The sequence below is a fragment of the Pogonomyrmex barbatus genome, unplaced genomic scaffold, assembly GCF_055798465.1.
Source record: "Pogonomyrmex barbatus isolate J1 unplaced genomic scaffold, ASM5579846v1 scaffold1, whole genome shotgun sequence".
Lineage (NCBI taxonomy): Eukaryota > Metazoa > Arthropoda > Insecta > Hymenoptera > Formicidae > Pogonomyrmex > Pogonomyrmex barbatus.
Window position 1 is genome coordinate 18,722,225 of NW_028297098.1, and position 21,455 is coordinate 18,743,679.

General features: G+C 36.6%; 1 protein-coding gene across 1 annotated transcript; it reads left to right on the plus strand.

The window, feature by feature from the left end:
- Window positions 1–81: 81 nt before the first annotated feature.
- LOC148938198 (uncharacterized) lies at window positions 82–19,813 on the plus strand. Its single transcript, XM_089085122.1, has 2 exons — window positions 82–373; window positions 18,313–19,813. Exons 1-2 carry the CDS (start codon window positions 255–257, stop codon window positions 18,515–18,517), a joined length of 324 nt encoding a protein of 107 aa, XP_088941248.1. The 5' UTR covers window positions 82–254; the 3' UTR covers window positions 18,518–19,813.
- Window positions 19,814–21,455: the final 1,642 nt, after the last annotated feature.

A 21,455-nucleotide genomic window follows, 5' to 3' on the forward strand; every position in this document is an offset into this window, starting at 1 on the left:
ACTTTCTCAAGCGCGCTTGAAAGTCGAAAGTTTCTTTATTTAAAGACAGATCGATAGGGCCAATCTAGCGGAAGCCTCTCATCGTGGGCGGACGAGCTCGTTCCGGTATCATCTCGATTGCTCGAGGACATTTTGCTGAAGAGATGATCGCAAGTGTATTTTTTCCGTTTTCTCTCAATTTTTTAGCGTAACGACATCGAGAGTTATGACATTATAACATTGTGATTTAGAATTGAAGAAAAAAATGATTTGTAATGGCTCGTTTATCAGACGATTTCAACATTTTCAATTTGCAATATGGCGATTGGAATTCACGGGAATCATCCTGCGCCGATTCAAATGCACACGAGTTAATTTCAGGAGCATCAAAGTGGTGAGTACTGTCGGTAAATGTTACGAAGTGTAGATAACTGAATTTTTCATATATTCACGAGTATCGGTAAAGAATAGTTCTTGTTTATCGATATTTCATCGATATGTGATATTTTATTGTATACGTAATATTATCAATTATGATATAAATAGAAATGATTTTAATTGGTAACAAATTTTTTATTAATTCGTATATTAAAATATTATTTTGATTATTTAAAATTAATAAAAAAATATTCTTTTACATTATATCGATTTTTTTTTATATTTCTGTACTAGTATTAATTTGTCATTCTTATTTGAATAATTATAATGCGACTATTACTGCCTATGAAAAAATAATTTTGTTCCTACAAAAAGTTTTAGTTCAATGATCTGTAGAAAAATTGAAATGGAAGAAAATGCATTAAAAAAAGTTTATATTACATTTAAATTTTATAATTATATTAATATACTATATCTCTAATAACAAAATTTTTAATTAATTAAAAATCGTTTTTTTTTCAAAAAAAATGTTCTATTGTTCTCAAGTAATGTATTTAAAAATCGAGAATACACGACTTATAGAGAATTAAGTTTAAGGAAAAAATAAACAAAATATTTTCAAAATATATTCAAAATATTTTATTTGAATAGATTTGTTAATGCTAAAATAAGAAAATTATGATAAATAATGGGTATTTTACAAATTAGAAACAAGAAATTTTAAATGTAATGTTGCCAAAGAATCTAATATTTTATGTTGCCTATATATTACATATAACTATGTACATATTTTAACATTATACATTATGTAACAGGAGATTAATATTGATAAAATTAAATAATTGTATGCATATTTTTTAGTGTGATGCAATAAATTAATCTTGTACCAAATCTTGCAAAGCTTTTACGCATATTTACGTTATTTTCGTGTTACTGCAATATTCCTTTTATTATGTTAATTAAATTTTGGATATTAATTTCTCGCATATTTACCGATACGCAAAATATCGCGAAATCTGCTAACGGTTACGATTATTGAAATATGCATTTAATTTCACGGAGCATGACGCATTGATATATGATATTTTGTAATAGATATTCTGTATCAAAAACTCGGAATTGTCGTTATCTTTTGTGTCCAATCGTATGTAGATTACCAAAGGACGAGCGGTCAGAACTGATTGGTGGGACGGAAATACGGGTGTTTTGCATCAACGTGCCCAACGTGAACGGGCTTCCGGTCTTTTCTGAGGTTCCGCAAAGATCTTAGGATCAAAGGAAAAATTCAGTGTTGTCTTTTTCATCTCGAAGGGATACGATCATTCATCTTGGGAAATTCTTTCCTGCATTGTCCACTGTAAATTTGAAAGTTACTTAAACATAATATTTCGTTAATAAAATAGTAAATAAATTCACAGAGGGGTGATTTTGTCGGCCGGAGTATAAGATTCAACCAGCTTCGCATCGCGAATATCTATTTGCGTAATTCCTCGCGTTTCGTTCCAGCCGAGCATTTACGACGAGGAATCTACGACGACGTAGTTGTGTGCGATAGTTCTCGTCGGGGCGAAAGAGATATCGAGAAAACGCCAATGCAAACGGTCGCGTTGCGGCGCTCCTTCTGACATTCAAATGTTGGCCGCCGCCGACGAAAAAGGATACGTACGAACCCCCGACGCCGCCTATTCATCGCTCAAAGGGATCATTTATCAACATATTTGATATGCTCCCCGCACCCACCTTCTTTCTAGCTCGATATAGAGGAGAGTCGCGAGCGCGTCATCCTCTCTCTTCCTCTCTCGCTTTCTGCTCGCTCTCCGGCTTCCATAGAAATAATATGCTAATCGCGCGAAGGCGGAGTTTAAAAAGTGCTCCGATAAATTCTCGAGACTTTTGACGTAATTTCGCCCCTTCTCGTCGCAGCCGCAACGTCTTCCGAAAGATTCTTTTTGCGCGCGCTTTCCGGCGTCTTGAGAGAACTTTACCTTACCGCGTAACGTGCCCCCGGTATACATATATCATCGGAAGGATATACTTCTCCCCGTAGGATCTTCTTCTAGATCCTTGCATTGCGTCGTGTTGGCGCAATCCTGGTTTTTTTCTCGATCAAAACATCATATTGACAAGTATGAAGCAATAAGTACTAATCGATTGATAGGTTTACGATATAATTATTTTATTATATTAATATAATTTAAAAAATAACTGAAAGTAATTCCGTGGTATTACGATTAAAGATTAAAAGTTACAATAATATATACGTTTCTTGTACCTTCTCGATAACCAAATATCGTATATTTGAGAGAAATTTGTTTACAGCGCACGCAGATTCTTCTTTCCGTAACTGAAACTTCCCGAGAAAATATACTCGCCAAAGTTTGCTCTTTAATCCGCATCGAAACGGAAGTATTCACGGAATAAGTCGAAAAATTGAGTTGTCTGACTGGCTAACAAAACCTCGTTGGAAGTCGAAACCTTCCAGTTTTTCTGTATGCGAGCGTACTCGCGTACGTGTCGTGAACGGCACGTAAATGATTGACGCGAAGCGTTAAGATCATTTACAAATCCCCTCATCGGCACTTATGCGCGCGGTGACGCATACGCACATATTTATGCACCCCTGCCCCTTACACGCCGTGGCCTTATACATACATCGGTTATATTAGCCACAAAAGCCTAGACGCCGAGGCGCGCTCATTTATTTAGAAGCGCTTGCATTTCAATAAAACTCGAAATTAGTGTATTCAGTTTGAAGATTATTATATTGAAATAAATATTACAATATTTTATAATATCAAAACATTATTATATATATATATATATATATATATATTTTTTTTTTTAATCATATTCCATATATTTTATATCCTCTCTTTATTTTCTATTTTATATATGAGAAACGATTCCGGTCCCCTTTTAAAGCAATTTCGCGTCTTTTCATCGCTATTACCGAAATAAAAATCCATCAATGTTTGTGTCGCTCTATCAGTCATGAGTGTCCACTAATCGATCGAATATTTAATTTTGAAATGCCACGTCAGCGGGAGACACTTTCAAGCATATTGAGACGGGATCCGTGGCTGAGATCGCCATTTACTTTAAGCCCTCCTTTCCATATTTATCTCGATCTACTTCATTACGGCCACTTCGGTCGTTCCTTTTTCCGTCTTCTTTTCCACCGAGTGTCTTTCAGTTAGGATTACGACTCACTCTACCGGGCGAACGAATGGCCGCACGGTTATTAGGATCACCGCCGGCGCAGATTGCTTTTGCGCGAGCCCAGAATTTATGGACGGCGATGATATAGTTTCACGGAATCATAATCGAATGTCTCGTTTCTCATGACGATCCTGGTTGGAAAGTTCCCCGATGCGACTGTAAATTCGTCGTCTCGTTGGATCTACGTTCTTAAGAAGAAAGGAAGTCACGAAATTGATTTCTAATTTGATCGACAATGATCTAAATTTGTCATTTGAAGTTTGTATATAATACTTTATGTAATTGATTTAACAATGATTATAATTGTAAATGTTTAATAATACATTTAAAATTATTATATTATATCAAACAAATTATTATACTAATATATTTATAAAAAATAAAATTATAAGATAAAGTAATCTTCTTTACACTTGCTTTTAACGATTTCAAAGAGATTTAAAATAAAAATGTCTTAATTTTAATATAATATTTATTATTCACATGCTATGATTTTGAAAATATAAAATTTCTATCTTCTTTGGAATATTTCAAATCATCATTTAATTCCTCAATAAACTTTTTCTCTAAAGTAAAGCAACCTATTTCAGAATATCTTAGATAGTATTTGCTATAGTAGTATTCGAGGTTTTCCTCTTTCCTCTGACGGGGCATACGCCCCGCGATTTAAGTCGTCAACTTTTATGGGGGTAGTTTTCGCGGAGACGGTTCGCGACAAGCCAACATAAAAGGGGGTGGAAATTTCCGGTAATATGGCGTCTTCTCGCGGAATATGGCGGCAACTGTATACAAGAGATAGCGACAATATTGAGGCGGCGAGAGCGCTGCAAAGAAAACCAAGTGAATCCTACTTGCATGCGCTGCATCGTAGGGTCGATGTCCTTTCTCGATACTTCTTTTTCATTTGATCGTTCGCTTATTTCGTATCTATCACATTTACATGACTGTAGACCACTTCTATATACATTTATTATTTGCAGTATTTTGCAGTATGTATGTGCAGGAGTACTCAATGATTCTTTAAGATTATTTGATCATTCTTTGAAAAAATGCAATATTATACAAAAAGTTAGCAGATTTTTATACACAGAATCTCGAGATGCAGAAAGAATATCATAAACTAGATAAACATCCTTCTTGTCGATTGAATAGCGGCAGGGTTACATCGAGTGCAGCTATCCTGCAAGGGGTAGGATAGCTGCACTCGATGATCGTGTGGATTAACGCGGGGATTGCGCTGAAGTGCGCCTTCCTTCACAATCCGTTGATTGCATCTGGCATTTGTGTCACGCTCTTGAGCGCTCGGCCGATATGCCCGGACAAATTGGAAATTGGTATTCAGCCCGTTACTCGCTACTGAACGGCCAGACGGATTTGCGAAGGAGCACCTTAGTCCCTGGATATTGGGCAAGAGTGCTCGTACGTGCTGGGTGTGGGCTGCGGAGTAAGCGACGTTAAAGTTGCTCAAATCGCTTCCCGATGATCGCCTAACACCGGAATAGCAATGGAAAAGATGGAAGTAAACAGAATAGAACGTGTCTTTTTTATTACAAATTTGTGTAATATATATAAAATCTTTTTTACAAAAACACAAGCTATAAAAATATAGTAAAAAATAAATTGATAAAAAAACATGAAAAAGCATTTAGTAATAAAGTATAAGTAAAGTAATGTATTATCGAGTTGTTCTGTACAACATCAATTATATTAATACACGTTATGCGTTAAGAAATGTTCTCACTTTATACAAGAATGTAATAAAAAATCAATTTTAGTATATTAGAGTGAGATGATTTGAGTATTTATAATAATTAATATAATTAATATTTTTTAGATAAAACCACAATTTGGAATAGAAACAAAAACCGTGAAACAGAAATTGCGTTACAGGTAAATTCAAACTCATTGCGCGTTGCAGTGGAAAAACCCGCGTATGTTCGGCCAAGTAGAAATAATCGCTAACAGGATCCGGTGTAATTTATGGTCGACCCAATTACGCTTTCTCTTCGTGCGCATTGTTGGGCATATTTGCAAAATGCAATGCATATATAGGATTATTCATTATTCTTTAAGCGGAATTAATAGAATATATTGTTATCGTAGCCTATAACTTATGCCTTTATATGCTAAAAATTTTATGCGTATAGAGGCATAAATTATAGGCTTTGTTGATGAACTCTTTAAAACATTTGTCCTATTTACCTTTCCTTGATTTATAAATTTTTTTTCATTGCGTACATTTATGTATTTTTTATTATTTGCAACTATGAAATCTAAATTTATTAAAATTTTAGCAGAATTAAATCAGAATTTGATGTAATTGAATTTTATAATTATAAATTATATTATATTATTCAATATAACTTACATCCAATTTTATCAATGTAGATTAATCTCGATTTAATTTATTTAAATCTTTTTTTAGTTACAACAAGAACAAAAGTAAACTAAACCGAGATTAAAGTTAATTTACATTTAAAATAAACATTATTTTTTGAAATTTAAGTTTTAAACAATTAAAGGCAGCAAAATTATTTTAAAAATATTAATATTTAGCATAGCAAATAAATGTATAAAGTCTATGTAGAATTTAATATAACACATTTATTATAACACATTTTCTCATAACTACGATCCTATTTACAGATCAAAAAATTCATGTAATCTCAAATCGAATTATTAAGGCTAAGTATATTACAAGATATAATTTTTAAATATTTCTTATTCGTTCTGATATAGTAAAACTTACATTGTCGTGATTGATTGATCATTCGATATCAATTCATAGATCAACATTGTTCTACGAAGAAAGGAAATTATTTACCAAAAATTATTGATATGCATATTGATCTCGTTTTTTAGAAAAGCTAATTGAAAAGACTAGTATGTAAAAACATTAGCTTGTCGTCTTGAAACTTTCCCACTGGTCCCTCAATCTAATATTAACAAATATATGTGACATGATATCGTTTACTTCCAGATCGTTAGATTTATATGAGAAAATATTGTAATACAGATCCCCTCGACATAAAATTAAAAATATTTGAAGATTTATACTAGATAAATTGAAGCATGAAATGGATTATAAGAAACACTGATATTGGAAAACAATTTTTCTAAATTATTCTTTTTTTAAATATATGCTGTATATATATATATATATATATATATATATATATCTATATATTATAAATAAGAAAAAAATTAATGTTTTTATATAAATAATTAAGAATTAGTGACTATAGTTGTCATATAAAATAATTAAATTAATAAAATATATTATATAATAGTAGCATTATATAATAGTAGCAATAATTAGCTAAAAAGAATGTTATGTTACATAATAATTTTTAATATAATATTTTTACTATATTTAATAATATTTAAATAAAGTTCTACATTAATTAACGATAGTTATTTAGATAAAATTATTTTAAAAAATATATATAGGAGATATGCTGTGGGATAAACATAGAAAGCGAGAAGCATTACGGTAATATTGCGAGACAATCGGTGATATGCATCTCGCGAAAATTATGACGGTGCTTGCTGTGAATTTTGCCGGTGACTGTACTCTGATTTACTTCCAACCGATTCGCCAGGAAATCGAATTACCCTCTCCGCGGCGAGCACGCGGAGAAACCTCGAATTAAGAAACACTGAGACTTGCGGAAAATATCGACGCGATATAAATCAAAGCCTCCTAGAAACCTTCTTTTTCTCGTCCCTATTCCACATTCGTTATTGGTGGTGACGATCGATAACCGTCGCGGTTCGTCTCGCGAAATAAATGCGAACGTGAACCTCGAAATCGTTCATTTCTCGGGCAATCGAAGGAACGACTTTAATGCTTGTTGCTGGCGATTTTGCAATCGCGAAACGCATCACCAATCGCGATAGACGAGCACGTTAATCGTCGACCATCAACGTGGCTCTCGCGTTCTGCTTCCGTCCTCGAGGCAATCGATAGCTGAATATTCGCGGAAATTTTATGTCCCGAAAAGGAAGAGCATCTAGACAGTTAAAAACTTGATTCGATTACCCATAAAGTGTCCTCGTTTCGGCATTCTGTTTCTGAGGTACTTAGGTAGATTTTATTTCGCGTGTTTTATGACCACCCGTCGCACTCCTTCATGTGATTTGGAATGTGAAAATTTCCAAACGTAATACGAAAGAAAAATTCCGGAAAAAAATGTCTAATGTATCGTTAGGTGAATTGATTACTTTAAATAAGTAATATTTTTTTGTATATTTTTTTGACGTTACGTTAACGTTTTGTTTATTTTTATAAAATTGCAATTTTTTTGGTAATTTTATAATCATCTTACTCTGCTTGTACTAAAGTTGTAAAAATCTCATCATTAAAACTTTAAAGTTGACGTAAAGCAATCCTTCGATTACCAAAATGACCCTTTACCTCTTAGCGGGTTTAAAGAGCCTGGGCACTCTCACTTGGATGTGCCAAGTTAGGAGGAAATACGGGGTGGCGTCCTTTAGAGAGATCCTGTGCTTAATGGCGCTGAATCACAGATTGCGCGCACCCCTAAATTTGAATTTATTATCAACCCTTGCCCGACGGAGTGCCGCGTGGTGGCGGATGGCGATCGTACGGCCGAAAGAATAATTTCCCTTTGCTGTCAATCATCAGCCGCCTGTTCCGTCGAAGCTCCAAGAACTTAAGCTTCTAAATATCGAGATAATCGTTTTCTCATCAAGATCAAATCTAGATATCTATAATCGACCTCGCAAAGTTTCTCACGAGGAAGTCAGATTTGTATGCTCACATAGCTTTATTTGGAATTCCGAGACCATAGAGGTATCTTCAAAAGTTTTTAAAATGAACAAAAAGAGATATATCACAAGGGAGAAAAAATTATTTCTAAGATATTAAAAAAAAAAGTAATAATTTCTAATAAATATCTGATAAACAACATGCCTCTCAAAACTAATCGGTCGTTACCGATGATGCCATAACACCGACGCATTTATTCCGATCGCGCGCGACGGCTAAATGAGCACGCTAAATGAAACGACACTTAACGCGGTTGTTGAGCACGTTGCATATCCGAACGAGCCGTGTCAAATGAATGCACCCGCAGGCAGCGGCGGCGAGTCGACCGGATGCGGTCTATCGTCGATCGCCGTTCCGTTCGATCGGTTCCGCGGCGCGTCGCGGAACGGCTCGGCGGAACGGCGACGGGACGGGACCACGGGCTGATAAATCCGACGTGTGTATCTCGTTGGCGCGATAAATCAATTATAATATTCCACGGCTAGAGTTTGGGTTATATCGGTTATTAGTAAAACCCGTCAGCGTTACGGAAGGCGGCCACATATATCCGCCAGCTCTCTCTTGTTTCTCTCTATTACAAATTTCGTGCTTTCTCTTTCTCTCCTCTATGTTGCGGATCTAACGGAGAAGGGTGGTCCATCATCCGCGTAATGTATCAACATTCTAAAGTTTTAAGCATTAATAAGCCTTCACACGCCTTTTATTCTCGAGAACTAAAAATAGATATAAATTCTAAGTTACAACTTTTGATATTTATTTTTCGACATTTCTGTTATTTATTAAAAGAAAGAGAAGCTTTATGAATGATAAATTAAAATACAAATAATTAAAAGATGATTACTAAAGTAACTAAAGTTTCAAGTATGATTATTTAAATAAGTCTACATGGTAAGTCTACATTTTTAAAAATGTTAAAATTTTATATTATATAGAATTATATATTATATTTGATATAATTTTAATTATACTATATTATTAAAATTATACTATATTATTATTAATTAGAATCTCGGATATCATTGTATGTTGGCATTTATTCCTTCTTTTATAATATCTCATTTAATTTCCTCATATATGAGGCCCTAAACGTGTACCTATCTTGGCTAATCCACTACTGTTTCTCATTTCTTTCTCCTTCTTTCTCTCTGTTTTTCCTCATCTCTCATTTATTTCACTTTCTCTCGAGTCTACCTCACTGTACATTCTGTCCTCTCAATCCCATTTTTCTTCTCTCGCTTCGATAAATACGCGATCGGCCCCTGGCATCATCGGGCAAACCTACGGATTTGCACTTCGGTAACGCCCGGCATTATTCACTCTTTATTGAATTTGCCGATTCTTCTCGCGCGAGTCGCGACAACGCGGAATGCGCGCGCGATGCACCGTGACGCTTCTCCGCAACGTGATCTGCAATAACGTAGCGACGTAGTCGGATCGTTATGAAACGCGCGGGAGCATAAATCCTTCGCGGCCCTTTCCGCGGCAATGCGCTGGGCGGAAGGAGGCCGATAATGGTTTTCAGACTCGCGTCGCAGTTGATGCGTCGCGACAGTCGCCTGCTCTCGAGAAATGTTTTCTGCACCCGCCGTCTGACATTTCCACCTCGTCTTATGTACTTACAGTGTTTCTATATTCACCCGAAGCTGAGACAGCAGTCGAGTAAATACGTGTGAAATATTTTTCGCGTAATAATTGATGAATGCAGGAACATTATACGTTTTTATTATTGCAAGGGAGCTATATGCTAAATATAAAAAGAATTGCCATAACGTAAAATATAATAATTATCATGTAATTACCGAAATGAAATTAATGATATGAACCTTAGTTAGTGTTTTATAACGTAATAAAATCATCTCGTTACGGGAAACAAAGTTATAGGAATAATGGAATTTTTTGAACTGAATCTTTCCGTATTTTTAGTGGCGATATGGGAAAGTAAAGAGGGTTGGTTCGGCACTTCCGCAAGTTATTCGTCCAGATCTAAAGATTTGGAACGCACCGTGTATTCACATTTGCATACCCCGCCGATTCCAATGGTGACTCCCGTTCCCCGCGACTCTTCTATACGGTCCACGACTTAGTTCTTTCCGCCGTCTCCGATGCAAATTACAATATTCCCGCGCCGTTCGTTCGGATATGAAAATATATGCGATTCCCGATCAAAATAGGATACGCCCTTCCCTTCTCTCCTCGCACGGAACAAAGGAACTCCACTTCGATCTATCGTGAGTGCTTACACCTACACTTCGGACTACGTCGACGTTGATTATAATGCTTTATTCTTTATTAATCTTTTTATCAAAATGGAGTGCCATCCATTCAATTTTTATAAAATAATATAATATTTTTATAAAATATTATTATACATAGGATTTAATCATTATCGTTTAGATATTGACATTAAAGTCAAATCGATATCTAATATTATTGCAAAGATAATTTTTTTCTCATTAATTAACACTGAAAAAAGACGAAAACATCGCGTTGAATAAATATGAAGTTTAATAAATCTAAAGTTTCTTTTTAATCTTATCGATTATTTTGGATCATAATTACACTCCCATTAATAATTAATCAAAGTACTTCGATTCAAGATTCATTTTTCGTATGATTACATAAAAAGTTCTACGAATTTCTTCTCATTTTTTTTCTTTTCTTGCCGTGCAACTTTTATATATTCTTATTGAATGTATTATTTCATTATTGCACGAAGGCGTGTACGTGAGTTGTAGTTTTAATGCTAAAGGAGCTTGAGAATGTAAATCAGGCTTGAATAACACCCATTGAATAACACGAAGAGCACTATGCAGGCGCGCAAATCTTGGCGCGTTTTAAAAAATTAAAATTTTACTCGGGCCCAATCGGTTCGCGCCATGCTAGAGATCGCACCTCGTGTCCGCCCGCTTCTGCAGAATAATGTTTCCCACGCGGCCGATAGGGCGACTCCCCAGGCAGAATCGCTTCTTTTTTCCTATGGCAATATTTAGATAAACCTCGCTACGTGTGCCGACTAGAGAGCAGGTAGAAGAGATATGTTGTAAAACATTATGTATTACCGCCCCAACGGCCTCATTCTATTGGTCCGTAACAAACTTTGCCTCGGAACAAATTTTCTCATGGGAGTGCCAAGACTGGATACAGCATACAACAGCATAATAAAAAATATAATTTTTATTCATTCATTTATCTCTTAACAATATTTCTGATTAATATTCTTTTATTATTAGTTAACATTAACTATTAATATTGCATTTGTCATATAGATACTTGATATAAAATATTAACGTGTAATACTCTTGTTTTTTTATAATATACAAGTATCATTTAATTTATTTAATATTTTATTAATCATTGTAGGAATTACTGTAGGAATAAATGAACGTACATTTGCAAATAAAAAAATGTTTTAGCTACTTCGACGTTTTACGGCAAAATCATGGTGCTAATCCGCGATTGCGATTGCGATTGCGAGACGAGGACAAAAACACTTCTAGCCTCAGTGACGAACGATCTAATTATTTTCAGACTTTCCTCATTAGTTGCCCGCCTCTTTGGTGGTCGGTACAAATCGTTTCTTTTGTGCCCGACGCGTCGCGCCGGCGGGTTATCTAAATCGCGTCGAATATTTCCGCGGTAGGTCCGCGGCGACGGCGTTCACCGTTATTCCTGTTAAAAAGCATCTCGCGTATCAATTTCACGGGACAACGCGGTGCATCGCGGGTAATCCGGCGTGGTGGATCGTCTTTTTGTTCCTGGCCGCTTAATATTGCTTGTCCCGCCGTAATCTCCAACCCCTGACACCCTGTTACACCCTGCACGTCCCTCTCCACCTCTCCCTTCGTGTTTCGCTCCACTACATCCCGCCGCCCTCCACCTCCACCTCCACGTCGCAATAGCGTGGTCGAACTTTTCCTTCGCCGGTAATCCTCTTCGCGCGTAAAGGTTTATATTTTCCACGTATATACAGATGTGGAGGAATTCACTGTAGTCATAGAGCCATTAAATTTCTTCACGTCCGTCAGTCTTTTATGTGAGAACAGAGTAAATATAGTATATAATCGTATGGTTATCAAATCGATGGTTTCTTGAATATTATGACATTGTCGGACGTATATCGATTAAAAAATTCTAACACATTAAAATATCGACGCGAGGGAGAAATACCGAATGTTTTGAAATGCGGAAGCGTTTTCGGCAATCTCTCGACAGAATTGCAAATATACGAGACGCTAGACGCCCGAAACATCAATGGGTTAGAAAAATTTTAAAATTTACGAATTAACAAACTTTTTGCTGTCTCTGTTCATGGGGAATTTCGTAAGGATGTCGCCCTGCGCGCGCGGTTTCGCAGCCGGCTCGCCCGCGGTACGGACCGCTACACTTCCGCGGTACTTAACGTAAGTAAGTACAGGACTTCGGCGAAGAAAATAAAGAAACCACTCGCCGCACTCTCTCTCGCCCGGTCCATCCCTTTCGTCCACCGTCTCACCCCCTCATCTCCTCGTGCTCCGTATCGCGGGACAATGTTATTTTACGGCGTGGTGAGTTTGAGCCTCTTTCATCCGGCGACACGGTGGTCGTGGCGATGGCGATGGTTGCGGCGCGGTGGTTTCTAGCAAACCGCCACACCCTCCTGACTGCCTCCGCCTCTACCTCTATCTCCCTCCCTCTCTCTCTCTCTCTCTCTCTCTCTCTCTCTCTCTCTCTCTCTCTCTCTCTCTCATTCCCTTCCTCCCTCTCCCTGTGCAACGTTTAATCTGATCAAGCGCGGATTATATCGGACAGCACGCTGACGAGGAGAAAAAAAATCGTTGCAGCGCGCACAAGAACGATCTTGTGCGTCATGTCGCGCTTACGGCGCTTGCAAAAGCGCCGTTTCAACTATAAATGAGATATAACACTTATTTAAGACATAAACTTATAATGTTTTGTATAGACTCCATTGATATTGTTTTTGATATTGCAAATTATTATAATCATTGCAGCTTCAAAGCTGCTTGAAAATTTTGTATTCGAGATCGTTATTTAATTAGAATCAACCTGCGATGATTTTAATGATATTATAAAGTTGTTAACTCTCTTAATAAATTTATTAAATGAAATAATTTTCGTAAATTTTAACTGTAAAAGATGCAAATAGATAATATTATATTCTTTAATTAGATTTTTATTTAGTTAAGATTTTATAACAAATAATATCAAGAAGTTTGCAAGCGAGAGACAAGTTACTTATTTTTTGATACCTTCATTGGCTAAGAAATCTTAAATGTGATATGAGAGTGAGAGAAAGAGAGAGAGAGAGAGAGAGAGAGAGAGAGAGAGAGAGAGAGAGAGAGAGAGAGAGAGAGAGAGAGAGAGAGAGAGAGAGAGAGAGAGAATTTTCTCTTCGCATTTATGTAATTATTCTTTATATTTTTACATATAAGTAGAATATATTAATAATATTTAGCTGATTATTACAATATCATTGTATATATTAAGAAGCACACGCGAGTTTTAATGAGATTGGATAGCGTTCTTGCGAGATCATTCATGCGAGATCGCTTTCGCGATATCGCACGGTGTCGGGAAAATTGAAGAAGGATAGCTGGGTCTTGCTCCGTTTTATTAGATCAAACGGACTGTGACCAAGCTGTACGTTCTACTTGACTCGGTCACTCGGCTCCTGTCCGACCGAATAAATGTCGTCGTGCCTTATTCCGCGCCAACCCCCTTTTCCCCCTGTCGCCACCCCCCCGAGGGCACTTTTTTACGTCATCGAGAGACCCAAGTGTCATCCCAGCAGCATTTTATCGGCCAACGTGCTCGCCCGGCTTCTCAATTTCATTTTTCTCGCCCTCTTATTGTCGATTCCTTGATACGACCGAACTACAGCCGAACAAGCGAGAAAGCATCTACAACTTGATGTAACTATTAATATACAGGGAACTAAATTTGTTATTTAAGTTTAAAGGGGTAAAACGGAAAATTTTTTATAATAAAATACAAATGATTTCTTTAAAATTTTTACATAATCTACGTGTATGTAAACTAAATAAGAATTGTTTAATAAATACTTTATGTAAAACTATGTATGATAAAAAAAATTGATCTTTATAAGAAATTTTAAAGAGATATTATTATTTTTAGCAAGGAGACTGCGCATTATTCTATTTTCTATAATTATATTTAATTATAAGATAACTGAGATCGGTAATATCAGCTCGATCGATCAATCGATCTATTTAATCGCAAACTACTTAGAAAATACAATAGTTGTCTCGATATACCGCCTACATCGCTTATTGCAACGACTACGATGAGGATGGCGTTGGCCATAACTCGATTTTGCGTTCCATCTGAGACACTGAAAGTCCCTCCGGCCGTCCAGCCTGCTCGTCAATAAGGCAATTCGCTGACCCGAATTGGCTCCATTACCCGGAGAAGAATGACTTTCGGAACGATATTTCACTCCGTGAGAAAATATTGAGAATGCCCTTGCGACGACGGCACAAAGAAGCTCTAAATGTGACAATCTAGTCCTTCTCTTGCCAGTAAAAGGTGGGTCGAGTGAGATTATCGAAACCATTGACTGAATGAGACAACGTAATGATTTCTCGAGTTAAAGTTAAAAAATACTTATTATAAATATCGATGAAATTAGAATCTTAAAAAAACGACAGTTACAGAACTTTGTGACACTAATTATACAGGTAATTTAGGCATTATTATTTTTAATTAACCATGTTAATTTTTATTGTTACAAACTAACAAACATTATGCAAAACATCTTTCATATAATTAACCTTCTTGATTTTATGATTGGTAAAATTATTTGTTATCAATCATCAAAACTAAAAAATGTTTTCATATCTTATTACTGATATTAATCTGAGAGCTATTCAATGTTTGCTGGATCAAATCGAGCTTTTCAGGTCATCGCGTCCAACTTCAATTCGCATTAACTTTTGGGAGATGCGTTGAGAACAGCTCAGAATATTGTAGAGAACATTTCATGCTCTCATGCCAGGAAAAAAAGGTTGGGAAGGGGACGGATTCTGATCCGCGAAATATTCGTTTGGACTGCTCGAGAGATCGTTGTCGCGGTTATTATTTTTCGGGGGATAGAAGCCTGGCGGGCGCGAGAAGCGCGGAACCGAATTCAGGATCCTTATCTAACCATAAAGCTTAATCCCTCGACGCGGAGGCGCTCGTGCGCTAAAAAGTATTTTACGAGCTGCTTATACGTTTCAGCGGTCACCCTGACACCGAATCCAATTTTCCCGATAGGATCTTTAGTAGGGATCAGGTGTTAGAGGTCCGAAAGGTCTTCGCGTGGTATGTTCATATTCACACACATGCTGCAATGTCTATGTGTTCCTGTAGGCAAATCTTTTTTCCGCGATCGAGGGATCGTTTATTTCAACTCTTATTTCTTCCCCAGAAGAATAACCAGAATCAATGCATATCAATATATCGACATATGATTTGTCATAATCTTAGAACGTGCTCTTTTCGTTCTTTTTTTAAATAATCAAATTTGCAAAACACGTTGCAAAAATTTTATTTAAATAGTCAATTTTTACTTATATTTAGAAATATTCTGAAAATTATTAAAATTATTAAATTATGCCATTTTTTGTAAATCACCGACGTGAATATGTAAAATTGAAGATTGGTATGGCGGTACGGATTTCTTTAATACTCGATCGGTGTGTTCTACCATCTATCGCCATATTTGAATATTTCCCGTTCCGGCGACACTACTGGAGGCAGATAAAATGCTTTACGACGCTGAGGAATTAACCCTTGATTTCCGCGCATTACTCTCACCGCGGAGTCTACCGAGATAAAGGGGTGGCTGCTTCCTTACTATCTTCGTGGCATAATGACCGACGAAGAAGGGCACCGTTCATCGTGAAAGATATAATGGAGCCACGGCGTGGTTCCTCCACGGGCTTGTGCACTCGCGATTTATGGTTTCTTTTATTTAGGGAAATAATGGTGCAAGGTTACCGGAGAGCATCGAGCCACGAGCCGTCAGCTTTTGGTTTTTCAAAGTAAATTGGAACGTGTCGCAAAGCTAAAGATACTTAAGTACAGTTTACTTCTCTCATTTACTTGTGTGAAAACCTGACTAAATCTTGCCGTTTGCTTTTATAAAAAAGATTTCTGTAGAGAAAATAAATTTTTAATTTTATTTATTTAATCTGTTTCGATTTAGGATTTTTAAAAAATAATTTTTTATAGTTTCTACATTAATTCTTTAATTAAACTAATACCCTGGGTAATATTATTCTGGGTAATATTAATCGACATAATGAAAATTAGATACCATATGTGTTTCAAAAGAAGAATTCTCTTATTAGATGAACAAGAATAATTTTGTAATTTCTTTCTTAGTATCATACATGTCTGAATTTCCCACATTCAGTAATAGGAATCAACGAGAGAGAAAGAGAAGACATCTTGTATTTTCTCACCCTCTTGAAACTTAAGAAGAGTCAAGGCAGATAGGTTGCTCGCTTGCACTTTGAAAATCTGTGTATAGGTGCGAGGTGGTCCGTCGAGTCGGCGGTATCAATATTCATCAGCGTCCTATGTTCGGCTGGCTCAAATTCGTAGGATTAGCCGGAAACTTCGCGCCGCTCCCTCCGTGTTGTAAACGCCTGTGCGACAATACACATGTATACACATAGATACGGCAAGATTTAGAGGAAGAGGGATGCTGCAATACGTGTTACACCGAGGGAGATGCACGTAGGCGGGCCCCGGGGTCGGCGTTTCACCACCGTGCGATGCTCCACCGCGGGATTCTAATCCGGGTAGGCCGGGTAGGCGTGTGTGACGTCATATTGCATAACAATTAATCAACGGGCGATAACAGCTAGCCGGTTCTCTCTCGACGGAGTGGGAAGCCCTGATAATCATTTCAACGGGCAGCTTAAAGTGCCGCTAGTTAACGCTAAGCCGATTTAAAAGCGATTTAATATCCGGAATATTATACCTGGCTGTCGCGCGAATACTCGACAATAGCGATCAGGCATTGGAATGGATACGCTGACGATGAGTTTCTTAGCTCATTTCTGAATCATTTCGCGAATCATTATCTGCACTGATATCTGCAGATTTTGCAGTTTTCAGATTTTTTTTCTCTTTTCTGTGTAAGCATAGTGACTTAGATATTTTAGATTCTTAAGTAATGAACATAATTTCTGTGTTTATATTAAATAAATATCAAAAATATTCAAATTTAAGAGAAGTTTTTAATTGAATCTCTTCTCTCGGTTAAGTGAAAAATGTGTCAGTGTGAATGTATTCTCGGTACAGACGCGTAGCTTCGTATATCGCATCGCTAATAAGCGGTGGCACCAGCCACATGCTCTCTACTGCTTTCGTCTCTGTTAATACATAATACCGATCAAACAACTGTTTAAGCAGTCCCGAGTTAAGTGCGTTCTATTCTTTTGCGAATGGCATGTCGTCCTGATTTGCCCCCAGCCTCTAATACCTATTGGCAGGGATGTTTTTGGCCCTCCGCATGATTTACTACACACAGCGGCACATTTTTTTTTACATTTTCATCAATTTTTTCGTACGAACATGTTTCATGTGATTTATTTATGACTAGCAATCTGCAATTTTTAATATTATTATATTGGAATATGTAATATATATATAAAAATATACAACTCTTGGACTATTTTTAAATATTTAAGAAAATATTAATTTTGTTTGTTTGATGGAAACTTATCACGTTTGTAAAAATATCCTGTATCTTTTTTTCTTCCGTTTCTTTAACGAAAAATATTTGTTAGTTATTGAAAGCAATAAATCACGAAGTGCTGCCTTGTCACTCGTTGATCTTTATTTATCGCCCTCGCGGACTGGAATGCTTCCTCGCGCGCAGGGTAGGTCAATAGTTTCACGCCGATGAGGACGTGTATATCCCATTTTCGTAGGCCGCTGATTGAGGACAGATGCACGAGCAGGGGAAGTGCACTGTGCAGCGTGGAGATGAGGGTACAGTCGCTTACAATGACCCTGCCGAGAGAAGTACAATGGCGCACCGGCTCTCTCGAACTCTCGGGGCCACGCTGCCGCCGATCCGAAAATCACTCGTCTATGACAAAGAGCCATGTTCGCGCTGCCGCAAATATGCCATAAATACACTAAGGTGAAGTATCGATTGTCCAATGACTCGATACGATACTTCCGATTATAATCTTATGAACCAAGTATTCAATAATGATATGAAATGATATGAAGCTCTTTTGTGATGTTTTATTCAATTATATTATCGCGTTACGATATATTACTCTCTCTAGCAATGGAAAAATATATCTATTATTTTTTATTTCAATAAAATCTAACAAATGGCTATTAATAAATAAATGTTTTTAGTCAGGACAGAAAAATTCTTTTGACCGCAGAGCAAGATCTGACAGAAAAAAATCTAACCTTTCGATATTCTATAACTTTTACGAGAATTTGTAATATTTGAGCTCTGTTAGTTTATTTTATTAAGCGCTGCGTGAACCGGTTTAAAATTTATTATTTGATATTAAATCATTGCCACATGAGAGAGGGATTTCTCGAATGGATGACGTTTGCCCAACAACGGAAAGTATCGAAATAAACGGTCGATTGTGGTACAGCCTGATTCGATCCAGACCAGCAGGAACGCGGTTCGTTTCCATAAAATCTGTTGCTCGCACCGACGCCCGAAATCCTAATTAAACGGCAGATTCGAAATCGTCGGCCGACCACGTACAAGCTTAATCCGCGCGCGAGCGCCGATAATATCGATCGATCGATGCACGAGCTGAGTTAATTAAATTAAAATACTCGTATAATAGCGTGCCAGATGGCACGACCAGGACATACAACCTGGTATTGAGTAGTCCACCCCACTCGGTCATCCCCTGGCATAATACATAACTCGTTTAGCCTTGCAGGTTGGCAAAAAAGGTTGGACGGGGGGTGGCTGGTAGAATTGTCACGGGGTTTTGCTTGGCCAAAATGTTTAGGGTCTCCCTTTGGTTACTTTCTTGCGACGTCAAACATCAAATGTAATATTTTAACACGTTAGTCTTATGATTACTTTATAATATGAAATATTTTAGATGCGAAAGGAATGAAAAATAAACAGTAAAATTTATAAATGCGATAAATACAAAAGATTAGATATTTGTGTCTGAAAAATAAAAAAGAAAGAAGCTAACTTTTATGTATTTACATAATTGTTATATGGAAAAATATAACTGTAAATTAAGTCTAATTGTAGCTTCCAAAAATATTGTTTGTGCTTTTTTTTGTAAATTTATTTCAAAAGTATGTATTTATAATTTGAAATTTTGCAAAATTTTAAGATAAAAAGATCAGAAGCTATTCTTTTATTTTGCAGATGCAAATATTGCTGAAATATTGTACATTAATTTGAAAATATTCTGTAGAAGATTATTCAGTTTTAAGATTGTTCAGGAAGAAAAAAATCTGCGGATTTTAAGAAGACTAGTCAATGCTGCCATGATTACCTATTTACCAATGACAATCGAATGGTTACTTAGTTTCATGGGGTGCGGATCGAACCGCAGTTTAGCATTACGAAGGCCCAAGGCAGGTCGTTAGCGGCGTTGTCGTAACATATGCGCTCGGCAGGCTCCATATGGGCTACTATGGACCCAGATCCGAAACCCCCGATACCCCCTTACATAGGATCGATACCATTTCGCTCCTTAATCGGTCTGCTTTGCGGCTTTAGTCAATACTTGCCACTACATCCGGAATGCATATTATGATCGAATATTTTTCCTGATTAAAATTAGAAAAATTTGTAAACAATATATAAAAAGTATGTAGTAATACATCTTTATTTCATTTTAATTAAATTTTTCTGAAATATATTATTTTAATAATTAATTTCAAACGTGTATATGAAGCTAAATATTGAAAAAGTTGACGTTAAAATATAATTATAAAGATTTTTTAATTTTAAAGATACTTAAAGTCAAATATTGAAAAAAAATTAAAAGTTGGCGTTCAACAAAATCTTCGAAAGAATCGATTAAAAATTTGACACATGTATAAATAAACAAAGATGAGAGAAATTTTTTTTATATGTTACTACAAAGTTAAAATTTTGAAATTTGACATTTGAATTTGCTATCTCCGATATAAAAAATGATTCTGTAGATGATGTATTGGAGTTAAACGATATTTTCAGGGAGAAATGTGGTCAATAACGACTTTAAATACATCCATATGATGCTGGGTGACTAAAAACCTGGTATTTTCTATAATCGTCACGCAATGTGGAGACCGGTAAAAGCGCGGAGATGAGTTGGAGCGGCAAGTGCATGTACGGTATATACACCGAATAGTTGAGAGACGGGGAGAGAACGGTAGCGACCCCCATGGAGAACGTACGGGCAGTGAGCAGGTTGACTAGCTTTGTCCATGGTCGATGATGACGATGGGGTCGGTCTTGGCACAGATGGGCCGCTAATCTCATTGAAAACTCATGAGGACTCTCGGGCGGAGGGGGGGGGGGTGGCCGCAGTAGTACTGCAAGGGGGTGAAAGCCCCCAGAAGTCTTAGCGAGGCCCTCCTCGCTTCATGGGGGCCCAAGCACCGTGCTAACCACCATATGTCCTACGTATATGCATACTCGTATATGCTCGTGATGCATGTTTACGAGAATATGCTGCAGAGTTCTTCGGCAGGCGGTGCCCAGTCACACATCCCCATGTGACAAGAATACGCGATCTATGGATCGAGATACCATAATCGGTTGTTGCGTTTCACCTGTAGGATCGAATGCGGATCTCTTTTATCTCGAACTTCACCGGGAAATCAGAATTACGATAAATCTATATGCGAATTAAGTGATTTGTTACGGATAGTTAGAGGATCAGGGCGATCCAATATAGATTTAATTCCTGATTATTCTAAGAGTTCTAAGATAATTCAATATTTTAATTGTGAAAATGTTTGTACGATTACTTTTTTATATTATAATATTCATAAATGATTGGTTGTGCGTAAGATCTACTAATCAAGAAATATTTATTTTAATGTTTTTTTTTTCCCCCCGAATAAAATC